Here is a 19,281-nt window from a genome sequence, read left to right on the forward strand (position 1 = left end):
CCTGCCAATTTATGAACCTTTATTAATTTATTTTTTAGGCATGACCTCCAAATGGCCCAGCTCCTCCTGGCACCAAAACTGAAGAAAGTGGTGACATGAACTGTCCCCTCTGTACTTTGCTTTGGCAACTGAGAAGCTCAAAGCTTAATTTTCAGCTTTCAGCTCATATATATGGTATGCGTGTCTGTATCTTATCTCTGGGTTTTTTAGTCTATTTTCCTCCTCCTAATTTCTTCATCTACATCTTGTTTTCCAGTTACACGTTTTTGTAAGTTACAACTTATTCTGTGTGCTTCTGTAAACTATGTCATCATTTTTTGAACAAAACTGAGTATAAATCCTTTTAAAAGTAAAATTTTCCCCTTTGTCATATTGTTTTTTATAAAGTATTAGCATCTAGTAGATGGGTCTGGTTTTGTTTAGGGGGGACACTTTGTCCACACCATGCAGCACGTGGGATCTTAGTTCCCCGGCCAGGGATCAAACCTGTGCCCCCTGCAGTGGAAGCGTGCTGTCTTGGTCGCTGGACTGTCAGGGAAGGCCCTGGCGTCTGTTTTGATTTACAGCCTTGGTGAATCACTGTCATTTCTGCTGTCGTTTTCATCAGGTTACCTTCAATAAATAAAACCTTAACCATTCCGGTATCTGGAAGCATCGAAATACTATTTGGTTTCATCATGTGCTGTATATAGTGCAGTTACAGGGCAGTTTTGGTATTCACTACCCATCCACAGCCTCTGCCCTATTTTTCCATTTTATTTCTGTCACATGTACATGAACTTCTCATTATTAGTATCTTTCCTTAATCATCACAGGCTTTTTGTGCCTGCTTTTGAAACTTTTATAAGTTACTTTTCACACAATTTTTTGTTACCTGTGTGTGTTTTCATCAGTGTTCTGCTAATTTTAGACAGAGGAGGACTTAAAATAATGTTTCTAAATCTCAAGGGCCTTCTCCTGGTCATTAGGGCCTGAAATTAATTGAAGCTGAGGAGGACCCACAGATGGGCTGTGATGTTATGGTCAGACCTCGGGTTACTCTCTAGACTCACTTCATCAGATGGTACATGTGTGTTATAAAGGGGGATTTCACTGAGACTCGGAAAAAAAGCAGCATCCTACTTCCTGCAAAGGGAACCAGATAAAGATCAAAATGTATTTTGCATAGAATACTGATATTTCTAATCTGGGGGAGTTTAGACATTCCACATTTGTTACTATATAGATACTGTCGTTTGAATTTTCAGAAGGCTGTCCAGTGTTTTTATCCGATGGGCAACAAAGCTTTGTATTTCTGTAGTTCTGAAGTGCAGTCCGGTCACCCAGGAGAAGTTAAGTCCAGATACAATGTAGATGCTGGTGATCGAGCCGTAACAGCTCTCTGGGCTGGCCTCATTGGCTTTCCTGCCTCTTTCGCTTTCCAGAGCATAAACTTAAATCATCTCAAAAGGACAAGGTCCGCCAGTTCATGGCATTTACTCAGGCTGGCAAGAGAAGTGCCACCCACTGCTTAGAGCAGAGCAAGTAGACACCAGACCTGGCCACAGACAGCTGCTCCCAGCACCCGAGCTTGTTCACAGGGAATCCACGAGAACCTCCGTGGACAGGAAGAAGCTGGAGCGGCTGTATAACAGGTACCAAGGTAAGGGCACCAAGGCGCCGCACGTCCAGGGCGCAGGGGTGGTGCTGGGAGTTTCCCGTGCCGTGTCCCAAGGCCTCTGACCGTGTGCCGTGTTAGGAGCACAGTCCCCTCCCTTGCTGATGGTCAGCTATACGGTTTAGTTAGTTTAATCGGAACGTGGCTCCTGATGGCTCAAGGCTGGGGTGGGACAAGGCGCACAGAGTCTAAAGGCTGATGGGCAGCGAGCCCTCCTATACGCGGCCTGGGTCAGCTGTGGGGAGTCACTGGTGGGAGGCTTGGTGTCCAGGCCAGGGGGCTACGCCCGCTACGAGAGTACTTTTCGCCAGCACTTCCACTGGGCAGGAGTACCTGGTGAGAAGGCTGCTTGAGAACTATTCCACATCATCCGAGTAGTTCTGACAGGAGCTGCAGGTCACCCTGCCCTCCACGGTTGGTGGTGCCAGAGTCCTGCAACAGTGCCATGGCAGAAGCTTCTGGAAGAGCTCTTGGCAGAGAAACCTTGTGTTGTCAGTTGGAGACAGTGGTTATTTTTATTGAGATCTAGATTAAAAAAAATCAACCAAAAATGGCATTCTTTTTTTTTTTTTAATCTTAGTTCAGAAACCTTCTGTGGTTAAAAAAAACAGGTTTGTATTTGTAGTTCTCCAAAAAGGAACATTGTTTTCTGTGTGCTTTAGATTTTTTGGCTAAGTTAATTACTGAGCTGATTTTGTAAGTTCTACGCCCTGCAGATTTTTTAAGTTATTCATATATGTGCAACTGCCTTTGCAAAAATATTTTTGTATGAAAGTTATCTTTATCCTTTAGTTCAAGATTTAGGCCCTAAAAATAAATATATAGAGACTGTTGACAAACATCTGTCCTTACAGAATGTGTACACGTGAACAGGTGTTCCAAGCTACTGTAGCACACCCAGAGACGACGCACGTGACATTTGTCAGGATGGCTGTTAGGTGAGGGCACGTAGACCCAGTGTCCCGCCCTCCTGACCATGTACCGTGCTAGGAGCACGGGCTTGAGTCGGAGTGTGGTGAGCCCCTCTGTGCCATGAGCCCGCTCTCACAACCTGGGAGCGTAGAGTTGGAGGGCCTTGGTGACTGCTGGAGCGGTGGGGCCAGCGATCTCCTTGGGTGACGACGTACGTTAGAGGTGGTGCTGAGCACTGAGGAGTCTGACCTTGTGTGGTGAAGCGTCTGCTACACTTGACCTTGCTCTGAGTGAAGTGCCACGGCCTGCTCTGGTGCCTCCCGCAGCACCAGGCAGGTCGGGAGGCCGGTGACCTCGCAGGGCCTCACCGGTGTGCTCTTGCTGATGCTTTAGTGGGCTTCACTGTTTGATTTTCCCATGGAAATTTGCTAACTTCTTTAGTTTTATTTCTAAACTAGAAATTAGGGGAGGGGTAAGCCAGAATTTCTCAGCTGTTAAATGTGGGTGTATAAATGACCAAAAAACAAGTGTTGTGCAGTGGTATTAGCACTATAACAAATGAAATCCCGGCCCGAAATAAAAATTATTAAAAAAAAAAAAAAAAACGAAATCCCTTTTGAAAAATACATTATCTTTCTTTCGCCGTGACAAGGTGGAATACTTCACCATGCAGTGTTTTTCATAGCAGTTTGCCTTTGGGCAGGCTAAAATTCTGTAAACTTGAATTTTTATTTTACTCTAGGGAAATCAAAATTTTTATTCATGGTGACATTTTCAGAGAAGTTTCAGTGATTTTTTTTTCCCCCCTGAAAACCCAGAAACCTAGATTTTAAAAATAGGAGTATTTTCTGGATAAATTATTATCTGTTACTATTTCTTTCATATATACTTGAAAATTGCAGTGCATTCATCAATTGATGTATTAAAAATACATTCATTCCACCCATTTTAGTAATACTTTTGAAAATATCCAAGTTTTTAACTTATTTTTCCCTTAATTTTAACTGTAGACCCACAAGATGAAAATAAAATTGGAATTGATGGGATTCAACAGTTTTGTGATGATTTAAGCCTAGATCCTGCCAGTATCACAGTTTTGGTTATCGCGTGGAAATTCAGGGCTGCAACTCAATGTGAATTTAGCAAAAAGGAATTTGTAGACGGCATGACAGAACTTGGGTAAGTAAACTGGTCTCAGTTTAAACTTTTTCAGAAAGGAAAGTATTTTCAATGTTATTTTTCAGTGACCTGTAAATTTCATATCAATCTGTGTCCTTTGTATATTTTACAAATTTCTTGTGCATTTGTACTATTAAACCTTTAGTTTTCTTTTAAATTCCAATTAAGGTTTTGTTCAGTATTTTTATTCAGATTAATTCCTTTTGTTACACTTTCTCCTTTTTAATGTTTTCCTTCCAGTTTTGAGTTATCATAAACATCCAGGTGTTTTTGTTTGTTTTCAGCCATTTATTTCATAACACTGTGCACTAAATGCATAATTTGCTGTGTTGCTGCATTAAGCGTTAATAAAATGCCATTCTGTCTTTTGCGTGTATAACTTCTCTGCTCTACCTATAGTCGGAGTAAAAGGTTCGTTAATACCTTAAGATGTTTCTTACTTATTAGGTGAGTCAGAGAAGTACATGAAAGCACGTAGCATAAATAGCTTTTAACCATTAAGCTCACTGCACTGTTTGATGAAGTGTGTAGAAGCCGACCTGCTGACTTGCTGACACTCTGAGGTCTCAGTGTTGACAACTTAAACTCACTTATTTTTAGCTCCCAAAGGAGCTCGAAAGCCTTAGGTAAACATGTTCTAAGGCTGTGCAGACAGGGTGCTTGTTTTCACTAAAACAAGAGGAGTCTGTCAAGATAAGTTCTATGACACTTTATTTCTAATATCTTACCACATTCCAGGTAGTTGAATAAAACCAATTTAAAACCAACCGAACAGGTATCTTTATAACAGTGTTGTAAGCGCACTTGTGTTGATATTCTTTGCACCTGGGAAAGCCTAGAAGAAGCTGCAGTGATCTTAGAACCGGCTGCTGCTGCTGCTGCTGAGTCGCTTCAGTCGTGTCCGACTCCATGCGACCCCATAGACGGCAGCCCACCAGGCTCCCCCGTCCTGGGATTCTCCAGGCAAGAACACTGGAGTGGGTCGCCATTTCCTTCTCCAATGCAGGAAAATGAAAAGTCAAAGTGAAGTCGCTCAGTCGTGCCCGACTCTTAGCGACCCCATGGGCTGCAGCCTACTGGGCTCCTCTGTGCATGGGATTTTCCAGGCAAGAGTGCCGGAAAGACCGGTTAAAAGAGCACTCCATGACTGCTGGGCCACAGTTACCCCAGCTGTTAAAATCGCCCCAAAATAGAAGCTTTTGGAAATAAGTGCTTCTTACAGAGACAATTAATGGTATTTCTTAGACATTGCCTAGGAATATATCGTACAAATAAAATTTTTAAATTCCTATTAGCCTATGAAGTGTCATAACTTTACATACATATATTAAAGATTTTGAGCATGGATCTTCCCAAAATGTTTTTAGATCATCTCACACCCTGTTATCTGGAGTTTACAGAATATAATTTAAGGTCACAAGTTAGTGATGGTCAGTGGCTTGCTCTCTCTCCACACCTCATGGGGCAGTTAAAGGTGAAAGTACCATTTAAAATATTCAACAAAAGTTTTATGAATGTATTAGTGAACTATGCTGTGGAGAATAACCTGTGCTTCTAGGGACGTGAAGGACTATTTGCCTCTAAATAGTGCTGAGCTCTAGAAATACTCTGGCTTCTGTATCTGCTCTGTTATGATTTCCTCACACTTTTCCTGGCTGTTGACTCCTGACTGTGGTTAGAATACCTGCCTTTAACAGTTAATTCTACACCTTTTCTTTGGGTGCTTGAGGATTCTTAGATAAACTGAATAAACTTTATGAAATACCTTGACATTTTTAAAAACAAAAAATTGTGTGTGGGTCTTCCCTGCTGTACCCATGGGTCTTTTTATCTGTCTTTAACCCAGCACCACATATTCTTAATTGTTGTAGCTTTAGAATGAGTCTTGATGAGTTAGTACAGTCTTCCCACATGGTTCATCTACTGCAAGATTGTTAGTGTTTATTACTTCCGTGGGGGTAAGAAGAGTCTTCAACAAATGGTGCCGACACAACTGGGCAGACATGAGAGCCTTAGCCTCAGTCCCTCCTTCATACCATCCTGGGGGTCAGCTGGGGCGGACTGGGGCCCCTGGAAGACACAGACCACACAGTTTTAGACAGATTAAGAAACTATAACCTCGGGTTAAGCTTTTGCAGAAAAGACAGAAAAACTACTAACCATAAATGAAAAAAGTGGTAAGTTGGACTTGATCAAAGTTAAAAACAGCATCAAAAGATGCTGTTGGGAAAATGAAAAAGATAAAACAGTGGGAAAAAATATTTGTTCTCTCTTTGTATATGTTATAATCACTATAAAAACATAAAATTCAATCTGAAAGAATCCAAGAAAAAAAAGGACAAAAGAAAAATTAACTTATGGTGGGACAGATAGCAAGCCCATGATAAAATGGAGGGTTTAAGCTAAAAATGTTTGCATTTACATAATCACATTAAATGTAAGTGAACTAAATGCTAGGTGGGTTTTTAAAAGCCAGCTACTGTATATACTGTTTGCAGTAGATAAAACTGAGACATAAGGGCACAGAACAGTTTGAGGGACAGAGTCTAAAGTAGTGTGCGAGCAGGAACCAAAAATAGGCTGGTGTGGCTCTTAATGTGTTAGAACAAGCTTTAACGCAGAAAGTAATTCTACAAATAATGAAAGACATTTTCTTTTTTTTTTTTTTGGTGGAAAAAGAAAAGGTGCTTTTACTCAGGAGGCCAGCAACCTGGGAAGATGGTGGACTGGTGTCCTCAGACCACCTCTGAGTTGCTGGTTAGGGGACAGAAAATTGAAAGTGGGGTGCCAGTCAGCTCCAGCCACCCTCTGGAGGCTTGCCCTGCAGTGGTCGGGACATGTCGTCTCCATGGTCTTCTGCCTCTGCCATCTAAGGCCCTGGAGTCCTGAGGATATACATCCTGTGAGTTCCGGCTCCCCAGCTCCAGCCCAAGGCAGGCAGAGCAGGATGGTATTAGCACCTGGATCACATTCCCTGAAGACCTCATATGATGTCTCAACTAGAGACATTTTGACACAGAGAAACCAACCGGCGTGTAGATGAGTGAGACAGCAAGGAGGGAAGGTCGTGTGTAAGTGAATTAAAGAGCGAGGAGAAGAGGGAAGAGTGGAGGCAGGAGGAATCTGAAGACCATCTCTTAATGATAAAAGGTTTATCTTACCAGGACAGTACAGTTTATTTAAAGCAGAAATCAAAACTCTAAAGAAAATGATAGACATCTGCCAGCACAGTGGGGAATACATCTTCCCATCTTCTCACACACATCTTACCAACTGGTAGACTAAGTGGATGAAAAATCAGTAGTGAATAGAAGATTCGGAAAAGGAAATCGAACACTGCCCTTGATGTTGAGGAATACGTATTCTTTTCAAAAAGAACACTTAGGAATATTGACATAAACAGGGCATAAGGTAAGATGCCAGTGTCCCAGAGTTGAAGTGATACAGCGTGTTTCCTGGCCACAATAACAAAAAAGAGAGCTAGCTAGGTTGAAATCTGTGTGGATACTGGACCTCTGAATAACCCTTGGGTTGAGAAAGAAGTTACGACAGAAATTAGAAAGCGTTTTGAGTGATGAAACTATGAGAACACGTGGGAGTCAGCCTCTGAGATGCATATTTTAGAAAGCTGAAACTCAGGAAGGAAAGCATCCATCTCAGCAAGTAGAGAAAAGAACAGGAGATTGAACTCAGAGTGCAGACACAGGGAATTACAATTTTAAACAGGCAGTAATTTAATGATATTTTTTAAAAGCTATAAGTAGAAATGATTCATAAAGCCAAAACCTTGGTATTTGAGAAGACCAGTAAAGTAATGAATGCCACATAAGCCATATAGAAAGAAAGGGGACGTCACTATAGACCCTGCAGATAAATGAGACTGTATTACGAACAACCTTATAAATTTGAAAAATGAAATACAGCAGTTCTTTAAAAAATGACAACTTACTGAAATGGGAATGTGAAGACATAGTTCCATAAATCTTAGAGAGTCAGAACCCATAATTTAAAATCTTTTCAAGGAGAAAACTCATGGCCATGATTGGTTCACTGGCACATCTTACCCAACTTTTAATAAAGAGAATAACATCAGTTTCACACCAGAGAAGAGTAAGGAAAAAAACACTCCTAGCACGTTTTGAGGCCAGCATAGCTTCGATAGTAAGACCTAGAAAGGACATGTTGAAAAGGGAAAATTATAAGCCTCTCTCAGTCATAAGAATCAAAAGACACATATGATGAACAGAAGATGCAAAAATCCTAACCAGATTTTCAGCAAAATAAATCAAGCCTCCAAAACGAGTCAACCAAAAGTCAGGATAAATTGTGATGACAGTTCATTGTAGTCCAGGAATGCAAGATCTGTTTAACATTACAAAGTCAACTAATGTAATTTATTGTAGTAACAGAAAAGGGAGGACTGGCTGTTTTATCAGTGTGTAACATGGCACTTGCAGTAATTAGCAGTACGTGGAGTGGGGCAGGATGAGAGCCAGGAAACCTGGGTTTCCAGAACACTTGATTTATGGCAGAGGTAGCCTTTTAGAGATGTGGAGAAGGAATGGCTTTTCACAAAAGGGTCCTGAGGGAACTGGCTAGTTGTATGGGAAAAGTCGTATGGCTTCCCTGGTGGCTCACATGGTAAAGAATTCGCCTGTAATGCAGGAGATCCAGGTTCAATTCCTTGGTTGGGAAGATCTCCTGGAGAAGGAAGTGGCCACCCACTCCAGTATTCTTGCTTAGAGAATTCCATGGACAGAGGAGCCTGGCGGGCTGTAAGCAATGCGATCACAAAGAGCTGGACACGACTGAGCGACTAACAGTTTCGTGGGAGAAGGTTCGTCTTGGTCTCTGCCTCAGACTGTACATATAGTCAGTTCAGTGAGTTGTAGATCTCAGGGCAAAAGGCTGCAGGCAGAGAATACCTACAGCCGTACAGTAGCACAGGTGGTAAAACGCCATCAGAAACCACCTCAGAGAAGATTAGTGAGTAAATTGTGCTGCCCTGAAATCAGAACTTCTGACCAGAAATAGCACCAGGAGGCATCACGCGGGGAAGGAGGGGCAGGGGCCGTGAGACGCTCTGCTGACATGAGAATCCCCACAAAACAATAAAAAGATGACCTGGTTGAGAACGGACAGGAGACATGACCACGCCCTTCACAGAGGATGCTTTCCAAGGGGCCAGTGAAGATACAAGCAGGTACTCAGCCTCACTCACGGGGTGGGGTAGGGGGCTGCAAATTAGGAGCACATCAAACTAGGCCCTCCCAGGTCGTCTTCTGGGACAGCTGCCGCGTGTCGCGGTGGGCAGTCACCCTGGAGAAGGGTTTGACAAGAATTGTGGACTCGCGGGTGGGTGTCTGCCTCACACATTCACTTGTGTGCCAGGATACACATACGGGAACCTTTAGCATTCTTCATGACCAGAAAACTAGAAACAGCCAAAATGCTTACCTGTAGCACAGTGGCGTTGCGGTGTGACTGCGGTGGCTGAGACGGCGGAGATGAACCACCAGAGCCCACGTGTCACACGGGTGAGCCTCGCACACACAACGTTGGCACAGAAACCCAGACACAAAGTAGAACTCGGGAGTTCCCATTTGTTAACTGCAAAGCAGGGATAACTGATTGGTCCGCCAAGGAGCGCTGTGCTGTGATGGAGGCGGAGAAGAGCAGGGATGACAGCCTGGAGGAGGAGGGCAGTGGTGGGCGGGGCTGGGGTGCCGCTCACCCGCCAGACACCGAGCTCCACGCGGGCTCGGGGACCTGCCACACCGGGGCACGCGGGTCAGTGACGTGTGGCTCTCAGCCTCCTCCTTGTCGTGCAGTCAAACGACAGACTTTATGTTTCGTTGTTCTGAATCCTGCTTTAGTGAGGGCTTTTAATTATTCCTGAAGGTTGTTAGCTTTTTGGAGGAAAATCCAGTTTTAAAGCGATAGAGTGCTTTTCCTGTGTTGGCTGTTCTAAGTCCAGCCCACTGTAATGAAGCATGCCCTGGACACTGACCTGAGTCTGCAGGCCTGTCTCCTCCGGGATGGTACAGGCTGCAGGTTGGCTCAGCTCTGCCCTCAGCAAGGGCCCAGGTCTTCCCGCCCTGTCTCCATCACGCCCGGACACAGGGCTTATCCCTGGCTGTATTCCAGCCCACACAGCGAGGAGAGCCTTGCAGCTTCTGTGGGTTTTTTTCTTTACTTTTAATGACATCTCTGTGTGCGTGGTAAGTCGCTTCATTTATGTCCAATTCTTTGTGACCCCAATGGGCCAGGCTCCTCTGTCCCTTAGATTCTCCAGGCAAGAACACTGGAGTGGGCTTCCATTTCCTCCTCCAGGGGATCTTCCCGACCCAGGGATCGAACTTGGATCTCCTGTATCTCCTCTGCTGACAGGTGGGTTCTTTAACCACTGCACCCCCTGGGAAGCCCAGTGGCCTCTCTTCTAAGATGCAGTCCATGTGCCATATAAATCAGTGGGTTTGGTTCACAGAACGTGGGGTTATCACCACAAACAGGGCTAGCCCTTTCTAGCCCTTGTAGCCAGAACAGGGACCTTAGCTCCGCCCTTAGGCCCGAGCCTCAGGCCGCATCGGAGCGCGGGGAGGCTGGAGCCCTGTCCGCCACCCGCGACGCCCACGTGAGGCTCTGTTCCTGTCCCAGGTGTGACAGCACAGAGCAGCTGAGAGCCCTACTGCCTGGACTGGAGCAGGAGCTGAAGGACGCGGTGAAGTTCAAGGCCCTTTACCAGTTCACCTTTGCCTTTGCTAGGAGCCCGGGGCAGAAAGGGCTAGGTGAGTATACCTGCCAGATGCCAGGCAGCTCAAGAGGCCACGGGCGTGGCCAGCAGGGCTCCGGGCGGGCCCCTCCTCTGGGGTCCCCACTGAGGGCGCCCCTTGCCGCTGGGACAGTCCCACGTGCTCCAGCCCCTCAGCCTGCAGTCACTCCTGATGTGTGGAGCCAAAAATACGATTTTAAATGTGGAGTAATTTTCAGATGCTCTGCATTCTCTCCTGTTGATGTGTAATTGTCTAATGGGTTAGAGACGCGGGCAGGTGACGTTAACCTCGTCCTGGGCTGGGGATTTAATGTTAACTTACTTAAACTAATTCTGATGTGTGTTGGATTATATTTTTCTTCTTCTTTCAGAGATGTATGATTTTGCCAAAATGTTACTTGTGCATTACCGTATGTGGTATATACAGAAAATCTTTAGCTTGTATTTCCGGTTTGAGGTTTTGGTTTATTTGAGGATTATAAAATCCGCTTATTTCTGTTGCCATGTCACAGAGAACCTCAAACTCAGGGTTTCAAGCAGCCATCATTTTTATGGCGTATGATCCTTTGGCTCAAGGCTCTGCAGGGCTCCGCCGGGCAGCCCTCTGTGCCACACAGGTCGACTCAGACGCTTAGCAGTGTTCCAGCTGCCGCTGGACACCGCCCGCCCTGGCTGACCGGGGCTCCCCTGCAGGGCGGTGATCCCGCCGGAAGGCTGCAGGGCTGCAGGCAGGGGAGATGGGAGCTGCCTGGAAGGCCTACAGCATTGGTTCCATCTGAAGTCACCGCATTTGCCATGCTTTTAAAATTCCACTGTAACTTCTAAGAGGTTGTAAATTAGTCCAAGTTAATCACCTGTTTTAAAGTTTTATAAATTTACTTGCTTTGGTCATGAAGTTCAGTGTGAGGAGAAGTATTTTGAAGCACTTTTGCAGCATGGAGCCCAGCATAGTCTCTATTTTAAGTAGCTTTGCCTGAGTATCAGGCAGCAGAAAAGGAGAAATTTATAGTTTATCCTGTAATTCCTTTACTGAGAGAGAAAAAAAAATCATTATCTACTTTATACCTATAGACAAATGAGATGTTTATGAGAAATCAGTCACTGAAGAATTGGAACAGTTACTGATTTCGTGTCTGTGCTTCATGAGACTCATTGAGAGAACATAAAATCATATTAAAGGGAACAACAGCCTCTTCAGGAAAATTATTACATACCTGGACACTTCACAGACATCACACTTTATTTTAGAAGGTTTTTTGAGGGTTTTTTAAAAAAGATACAAAGCCAGATGAGCATAGGGGAGCAGAAGGGAGGTTTGAGGTGGGAGGCAGCAACCCCAGAACCGATCCCTGTTGTTCTATCAAAGAAGCGGGTACAACATTGTAAAGCAACTGTTAATTGCTTTTGTTGCTCGTGACTCGGTTGCGTCTGACTCTTTGCAACTCCATGGACTGCAGCATTCCAGGCTTCCCTGTCCTTCACTATCTCCCAAAGCAACTGTACTTCACTTAAAAAAAAAAAGAGTAATTTTACAGCTGTGAACCCCAGATGGAACAATTGATTTTACAGTTTCCAAAGTTTATGACATTGTCTGTCTTCTGAAGGGTTAAATATAATTTAAAGAGGTTGATTCAGGTGTTCCTACAATTCCTAAAAAAGTGTAGACAGCAGTGGAAAGGGGTGGAAAAACAGCCTACAGGTCAAGGCTTCATCCCCTTCAGACCTGTGTGCCTGTTGTGTGTGGCAAGAGGGGCACATGCCGTTTGGTGGTTGTTCCTTAGCCTAGCGCTGTTTCACTGCTCAGTCGTCCGACTCTGCCACCCCACGGACTGTACCTCGCCAGGATCCTCTGTGCATGAGATTTTCCAGGCAAGAAAACTAGAGTGGGTTGCCATTTCCTCCTCTTTAGCCTAGTTAAAGTCACTCAGTCGTGTCCGACTCTTTGTGACCCCAGGGACTATTCAGTCCATGCAGTTCTCCAGGCCAGAACACTGGAGTGGGTAGCCGTCCCCTCCTCCAGGGCATCTTCTGACCCAGGGACCAAACGGGTTTCCTGCACTGCAGGCGGATTCTTTACCAGCCACTAGGGACGCCCCCTAGTAGAAGAGGTGATTAACACTCCTTGACGCTTTGCTTTAATGTGAGATACTTGGCATGGCTTATACTGGCTAGAGTCCGTAATCAGCTGGCTTTGAGAAATCATAATTTTTGAGGAAGTAAAGTTTCATGATTATTAACTAATTTTTCCATCAGCCCAAAGATTCTTTTTTGACAGAATGATCATCTTTATGATCTAATTCTAAATGGAGCATCACAGACATAAATTTTACTTAGGAACATCTTATAATCATTTTCTTACTCAGGAGGTAGGGTTTTTCAGAGGTTATTAGAAAGAAAATAGCTGCTCTGATGATTCCTTTCATGGTCGTAGATTTTGTTCTTGATCTCAGCTCTCAAGTCTATCACTTGGAGTGTTGCGGTTGTTTTGCAAACGACCAGGTCCATCAGGACAGCACTCAGCGTGTTTACTTAGGTGATGCTGGGTCTCTGAAAATGCAGGCAGCTACTGCGAGTTGTGTGATTTACAAATATGCACATCGGGAACTTTATAAGAAGGGTTTCTAGGACCAAACGAACCCAAAGGTGACCAGACTTAACGTCTGCCATGAAGCTTTATTTTCCTCTCTTCCCCAGGTTTGCGTCCGTTTCTCAGTGTGAGACTTTCCCTCACTAGGATGAGTGTAGATTCTCCTCAGTGATAAGGAAGTAGACTCAGCAGGGCGCGGGCCCACAGGCAAGGTCCAGCCAGCCTTCTCTCCTGCCTGTTCCTCAAGTTTTCTGACCACTGCTTTCTTGCTAGGACTCCAGGTTATTTCAGACTGAGTTATCTTGTGGACGTTAAACACACAGGAAATAGAGGCATTTTATTTGAGGTTGGCTACTACTCACGTGTTTCTTGCTCATTCATTTCTAATGATTGACCTGGGAACCTCAGGTCAGAACTTCAGCTTTTATGACTTCTGTCCAAGTCGGGCCAAACCAGATTTAGATGAAAATCTTTTGGAAGGTGTTTAGTAGAATATTTTGCATTGAAAGCATTTGTTACCTTAAACATTTATTTATCGGCTTTTTGCACTCATTCTCCTGGCACACACACATAAGCACTATTTCAGTGCAGGACTGTTGTATCATCTGAAAGCGATGAGCTCTAGCCAACCTAGTTGAAGGGTGTCAGCTTCAAAAAGTTACCTTCTCAGCCCCTTGATGTTCTGGTGTATCAATCACACAGAAATAAATCGATACCAGCCTTGCAGTGAGCAGAGAATGAGTCCCTCTCCTGCAGCCCTGACACTCAGCTTCTGTGTCCGTGAACATCTCATCTCATGATGCAGCCCACGGCGTCAGTCTGTTTAGACATGAAATCGTCGCTACCATCCAACTGGGGAAAAATGAGGACATTGACTTTTACTAGTGACCAAACAACATGCTAATTTGTCTTGGCTTTATCTTAAGAAATCCCAAGTCTTTATGATACTTAACGGGATTGACTTTTGAATCAGATTCCATTTTAGTTCTTACCGTGGCAAGGAAGGTCTGTTTGGAAAGCACTGTGTCCCTTCCTTTCTAAACAAGTTTTTAACTTGTAGTTCATCACTTAGAAAGTGTGTGGGGCTGTTTTTTTTTTAAATGTATATATAAATGGTATGCATTAATCATATCCAGCTAATCATATCCAGGTCGGTCCAGCTGTCAAGAAAGCCCAGTACATGAGAAAAGCAGTCTTCATAATGGATTAATTAGGGAATAATTATTGACACATCCAGCTATCCTAGTACACAAATCGTTTTCCAAAGCCATTTTCCCCAAGGTACCAAATCAGATTCAGCTTCAGGAGCTCTTCTATAAGCCTTAGACCTCATGCAACCATGGGTAAGACTGCCGAGTGTTACTAAGTGACACCAGCGTGCTAAGAAGTGGTCACTGTGCTGTGTTAAAAGGAGTTGGGACTCACTGAGTGCTTTCTCTCTTTGCCAGATTTGGAAATGGCTGTCGCATACTGGAATCTGGTGTTATCCGGAAGGTTTAAGTTTCTAGATCTTTGGAACACCTTCTTGTTGGTAAGGGTCTTCCTGCTTGCCAGGTCCCCATGCGAGGGATCAGCCAAGCCGGTTACCGTCTTAATAACCGATTGCTTGTCTGCGGGCCCAAGGAACCAGTGTCCCCAGCGACGGTCCCAGGGAGCCCGCCCGCGACCACACTCTGCCTCCCGCGGAAAGTGGTGCCCATGGGCTCGGGCCAGGCTGCTCGAGGCCACCTCCAGCCTGTGTGTCTGCGGTCCCTGCCCCAGGGTGTTCATGGGCCGAGACTGCTCAGTGACCGTGGCTGAGGGGAGGGTGCGGGCTGCCGGGCCCATCCCTGACTGTGGGAGGTGACTGTGTTGTCCTGCTCAGGGTCCCCCTGCTCTGTGAGGACCAGTCCTTCTAGTGGAGGGGTGTGGGACGGCCCTCCAGGAGCAGCCTGGGGAAGGACCCCAGCACATGCGGCGGGAGGCCCGGGGCGTGCGGGGGGTGCAGCAGGGGGGCCCAGGACGCGCGGGGGGGTTAGCGGTGGGCCCGGGGTGCGCACAGGGGGCAGCGGGGGGCCCGGGGTATGTGGTGGGCTGCGGAGAGGCCCAGGGCGTGTGGGGGGCAGGAGGCCCGGGGCACGTGGAGGGGTTAGCAGTGGGCCCGGGGTGCGTGCAGGGGGCAGCAGGGGGCCCGGGGTATGTGGTGGGCAGCAGGGGAGCCTAGGGCGCACAGGGGGCGCAGCGGGGGGACCCAGGGCACGCGGGGGGGGGGGCGCAGCGGGAGGCCCGCCCCGGGGGGACAGGCCTGCTGCGCAGCGGGCAGCAAGAGCAGAGGAGCACGCGTGATGCACCACGTGCACGTGCTCTGGAGCGTGAGATGAGCTTGGGAGCCATCTGTGGACACGTGCACTCACGTGTGCAGAGACAGGCCTTAGAGGTCTGGGAGCCTCCAGGAGACCTGGGGCTGTTCTCCAGCTGGGGCCCCCCAGGAGCAGGGCGGGTCCTCCGGTGTCTGAAGCGTCCAGTGGCGGGGCGCGCCCACCCCTGCGGAGAGCCGCCTGGTTCACAGGAGGTGAGCACCTCCAGATGCTGCTTGCCCATGCTGTTTCTGAGCTGGTTTCAGGCTTGGACAAAGAGATTAAAAATGCTGCCTTTCTTTTTTTTTTTTTTTTTAATAAGAGAAGACAAAGACAATGATAGTTGAGACGGAAAGGAGAGACCAGGTTTAATAGGTGCTTTAGAAGTAGAATCAACAAGATTTATTCTTGGTTTCAGATATAAGATTAGATATGGACAGTTAGATAGAAGTAAGTAGTTGAGATTTACCTAGTTTCCAGATTAGACATCTGAGTGGATGCCAAGCAAGATGATTAACTAAAGATACCAGTTGAGGCAGTACATATTTAGTTTGGGTATTTGGGGCTGTATTTTTTTTTTTTTGAATTTCTATTATTTTTATTTTATTTTTTATATCACAGCATGTGTATACCTGAAATTTAAAAATGTTAAAAATTATTTAAAAAAATAAATATGAAAATATAAAACTTGAACAAATGCTGCCTTTCTATTTGAAATAAAAGTCAATAATTTTTGTTTTATTTTGTGTTTCAATAAGTCTGCCTTCTGCAGACTTCTGCACGTTGGCATCATGCAGCTCTTAACACTGACCCAAAGCACTGTTGCTGGATTAACTTCTGACAGTGCTGGTCTGGTTCTCACGCCTGGTCACATTATGTCCTGAGATCACCAGGCTGAGAGCTCCGTCTGAGCCAGCAGTCTGCTGGTTTTTCCTCTTGTGTTTTAGGAGCATCACAAACGATCAATCCCAAGGGACACTTGGAACCTTCTTCTAGATTTTGGAAACATGATCGCAGATGACATGTCCAACTATGATGAAGAAGGTAGGCAAAGTCCACAGACCTCAGGAGATGGCCAGGGGGCAGGTGGGTCCCTGTTGACCCCTGCCCGACCCCGTGTGTGAGACAGGAGTGATGAAGTGCCTAGTACTTACTTATTACGTCCTGTAAACCCCACAAGAGAAAATACCGCACACATTAAAGTCAGGAGGACCTCTTCTGAGCTGAAGCTTTCACGGTGGGTGTGCAGAGGCCCAGAGGCAGGACCACAAGCAGGACGGTGACTGCGGCCCGCTGACCCTGTGTGGCCAGCGGTTATTCCATCACGCCGCCAAGCACACAGCGGAGCCCCGCCTGTGTACTCACCTGAGCATGGCCACACCTGCAGTGGCCCCCACCCCAGGCGTTTCAGGGCTCAGGGAACTTCTCCCACCTGCTGCACTGTGGGCGCTGCCCGCTCAGAAAGAATGTCCACCCCCAGCCCCCTCTGCCCAGCGCGGACGTGACCCCGGACATGCTCAGCAGGGCTGGTGGTGGGCGCTGCTCACAGACGCGTGCACGCCGGCACACAGCACCTGCCACCCCCGGCTGGCCAGAGCCGAGGAGGGTAATTCCAGCTGATCCATCACGTGTAGAAGTTTAAAAAGTTTAAAATCATTTGAGTTCATGAGATATAAATGTTGGATTGTGAGAAAAACCTTTGACTATAAAAAATATTGTTCTAAAATGCCGACTTTTTCACACCTTTTGCTTTCCTTTAGGAGCATGGCCTGTTCTCATAGATGATTTCGTAGAATATGCGCGCCAGTGCTCGCAGGTGGTAAAGGCGGTCGTGTCTCGGCAGAAAATTGAGTTGGATTTAGATGGAAGGGAGCCGCGTCCTGCAGGAGATGCTGGCCAGCTGTGCCTGTCGCCCATTTCCTCCTGACCAGTCGTGAGCCTGGAGACCCTCTGCCGCTGCTTAAAGAAGACGCCGCTGACTATTGGCGCCGCACAGAGACTCTCCGCGATCGAGGCCGGGGGCCTGGGGATGGGGCCCTAGCTCTGCTGTGGAGCCCTCCGCCTGGCTGTGGAGGGGCGGGGCCTGTCTGCAGTCTCCCGCCTTCAGATCCCGGGGAGCCCTGTGCCCACACCCACTGGTTGTCCGGGAACCACACCTAAGAAACCGCCGGTCAGGCGGCCGGACACATGTCCTGAGAGGACAGTCGTAGACGCTGAGGTTTTTAGATTTGGTGCCAGGATTAAGACGTAAGTTTTTGAATTATCCAGATTTATCAGCTCTGTTTCCTCTGGATGATCACGGGAATGATTTTACAGGTCGACGAGCTGTTGAGGTTTGCACAGCAGCTTCAGACTGTGTGCAAGTCAGCGGGTCTGCTTACCGCTAGTAGTGTCAGTTCAGCTTCCTGAGAAGCTTCATAAAGTATGCAAGTATGCTTTTTTAAAAAAATGTATTTTATTACATTTAAAAAGACATTTTTCTGTGAGAAATTATCTCTTTTGTGAGAAATTTAAATTTAAAAATCAACTGTTGGCTCCTTTCTACAGTGAGCACTTGTCCTTCACTGTAACGTGAGCACTTGCCCTTCATGTGTGGTCACATTCAGAAGGTAAGGACACACGTGGTTGTCCCCAAAATGCCACAAACCGAAAACCATGTCACTTGCACGTGGAGTGGAGAGTCGGCACCCCGAGCCGCTGGCCTCCAGCATGTCCCCCGCCACCCCCTTCCTTCCTGGGGGTCACACCCAGCTTGGGGGCTGGGAGGATGGCTGGCCCGCGTGCTGTCCAGGTGGGCGCCGCGACCCACCTGCCCATCGTGGAAGTGGCTTCGTGTGGCGGTGTGAGAAGCGCTGGGTGGGCCACATCTCGAACACGGGCGATCACGTCACGGCACACCCGTGGCCCCACAGCGGCCCCACTTATGAGACAGAAGCTGGGGCAACTCACAGGAGAGGGGGTGCCCGCAGATTTGCAGAACGCGTGCCTAAAATGTGCAGTTTAGTTTGGCTTCCAGAAGCATGAGCCACCCAGACCTGCGTCCCGAGACCCAGCCGGGCGGGCGGTGTAGGAGTCAGCCCCTCTCGAGGTGCAGGGCCCAGAAGTTGCTGACCTCTCCCAGCCCCACTGCTGTGGCCGCAAAGAAAACATGGGCTACCTCTGCCCACAAGCCTGGGGTTCTTAGAGCTTTAACAGAAGCCTCAACAATCGTTCAGGGTCCTTTGAGGGCTTTTGGGTTCTGACGTGTAAGAGTTCCAGAGAGGTTGCAGAACTCAGGCCTGTGAGAGTCACGAGGTCCGCGGCACTGCTTCATCCTGAGGCTTAAGGCTGTGTGGGAAAGGCCATCGGTGCACGAGGGCCTTCTTGTCCACCAGCAGACCCCAGAGCTCAGTGACTGGACCGAGTCTCTCGCACACGGCTGGTGTCAGTCCGTCTATCACAAGCATTCCCGTCGGGCGTGCTGTGGAAGCGCCGAGCACTGGGAAACACTGAAGTGCTTCTCTCTGGGGCCGTGGTGGCTTTCTGCTCTGCCCCGGACGCACGGACGCCAGGCACTGGCTGGCCTGGCTGGCCTCCTCCGCCCCACGTCGGGAGCAGCCACCACACCCGGGGCCCTCCCAGCTGTGTCTGGCCTGCCGCCTCCTTACAGAATCGAGTCCCACGTGGACGGTCTGAACTCTCTCCTCTCCTTTCTTGGTGTCATGAGGCCTCTGCTGAGCATGCCTGCTTCAGGTGGGCGGTTACAGATCTCAGGACACAGAAACCTCAGGGTGCACAGAAGCCTCAGGATGCATGGGTGTTCCTTTGGCTGATAAGAACTGCACCTGCCTGACCCACC

General features: G+C 47.2%; 1 protein-coding gene across 1 annotated transcript; it reads left to right on the forward strand.

Annotated features, from left to right (window-relative positions):
- The first annotated feature begins 1,433 nt into the window (after positions 1 to 1,433).
- Positions 1,434 to 17,993, forward strand: DCUN1D2 (defective in cullin neddylation 1 domain containing 2). The gene is given in 7 exon segments (XM_014483230.2): positions 1,434 to 1,574; positions 1,577 to 1,642; positions 3,580 to 3,748; positions 10,406 to 10,536; positions 14,556 to 14,638; positions 16,391 to 16,487; positions 17,204 to 17,993. Coding segments are annotated over 7 exon segments (819 nt in total). The 5' UTR covers positions 1,434 to 1,468; the 3' UTR covers positions 17,371 to 17,993.
- The last annotated feature ends 1,288 nt before the right edge of the window (positions 17,994 to 19,281 follow it).

The sequence above is a fragment of the Bos mutus genome, chromosome 12 (assembly GCF_027580195.1).
Source record: "Bos mutus isolate GX-2022 chromosome 12, NWIPB_WYAK_1.1, whole genome shotgun sequence".
NCBI classification, from domain to species: Eukaryota; Metazoa; Chordata; class Mammalia; order Artiodactyla; family Bovidae; genus Bos; species Bos mutus.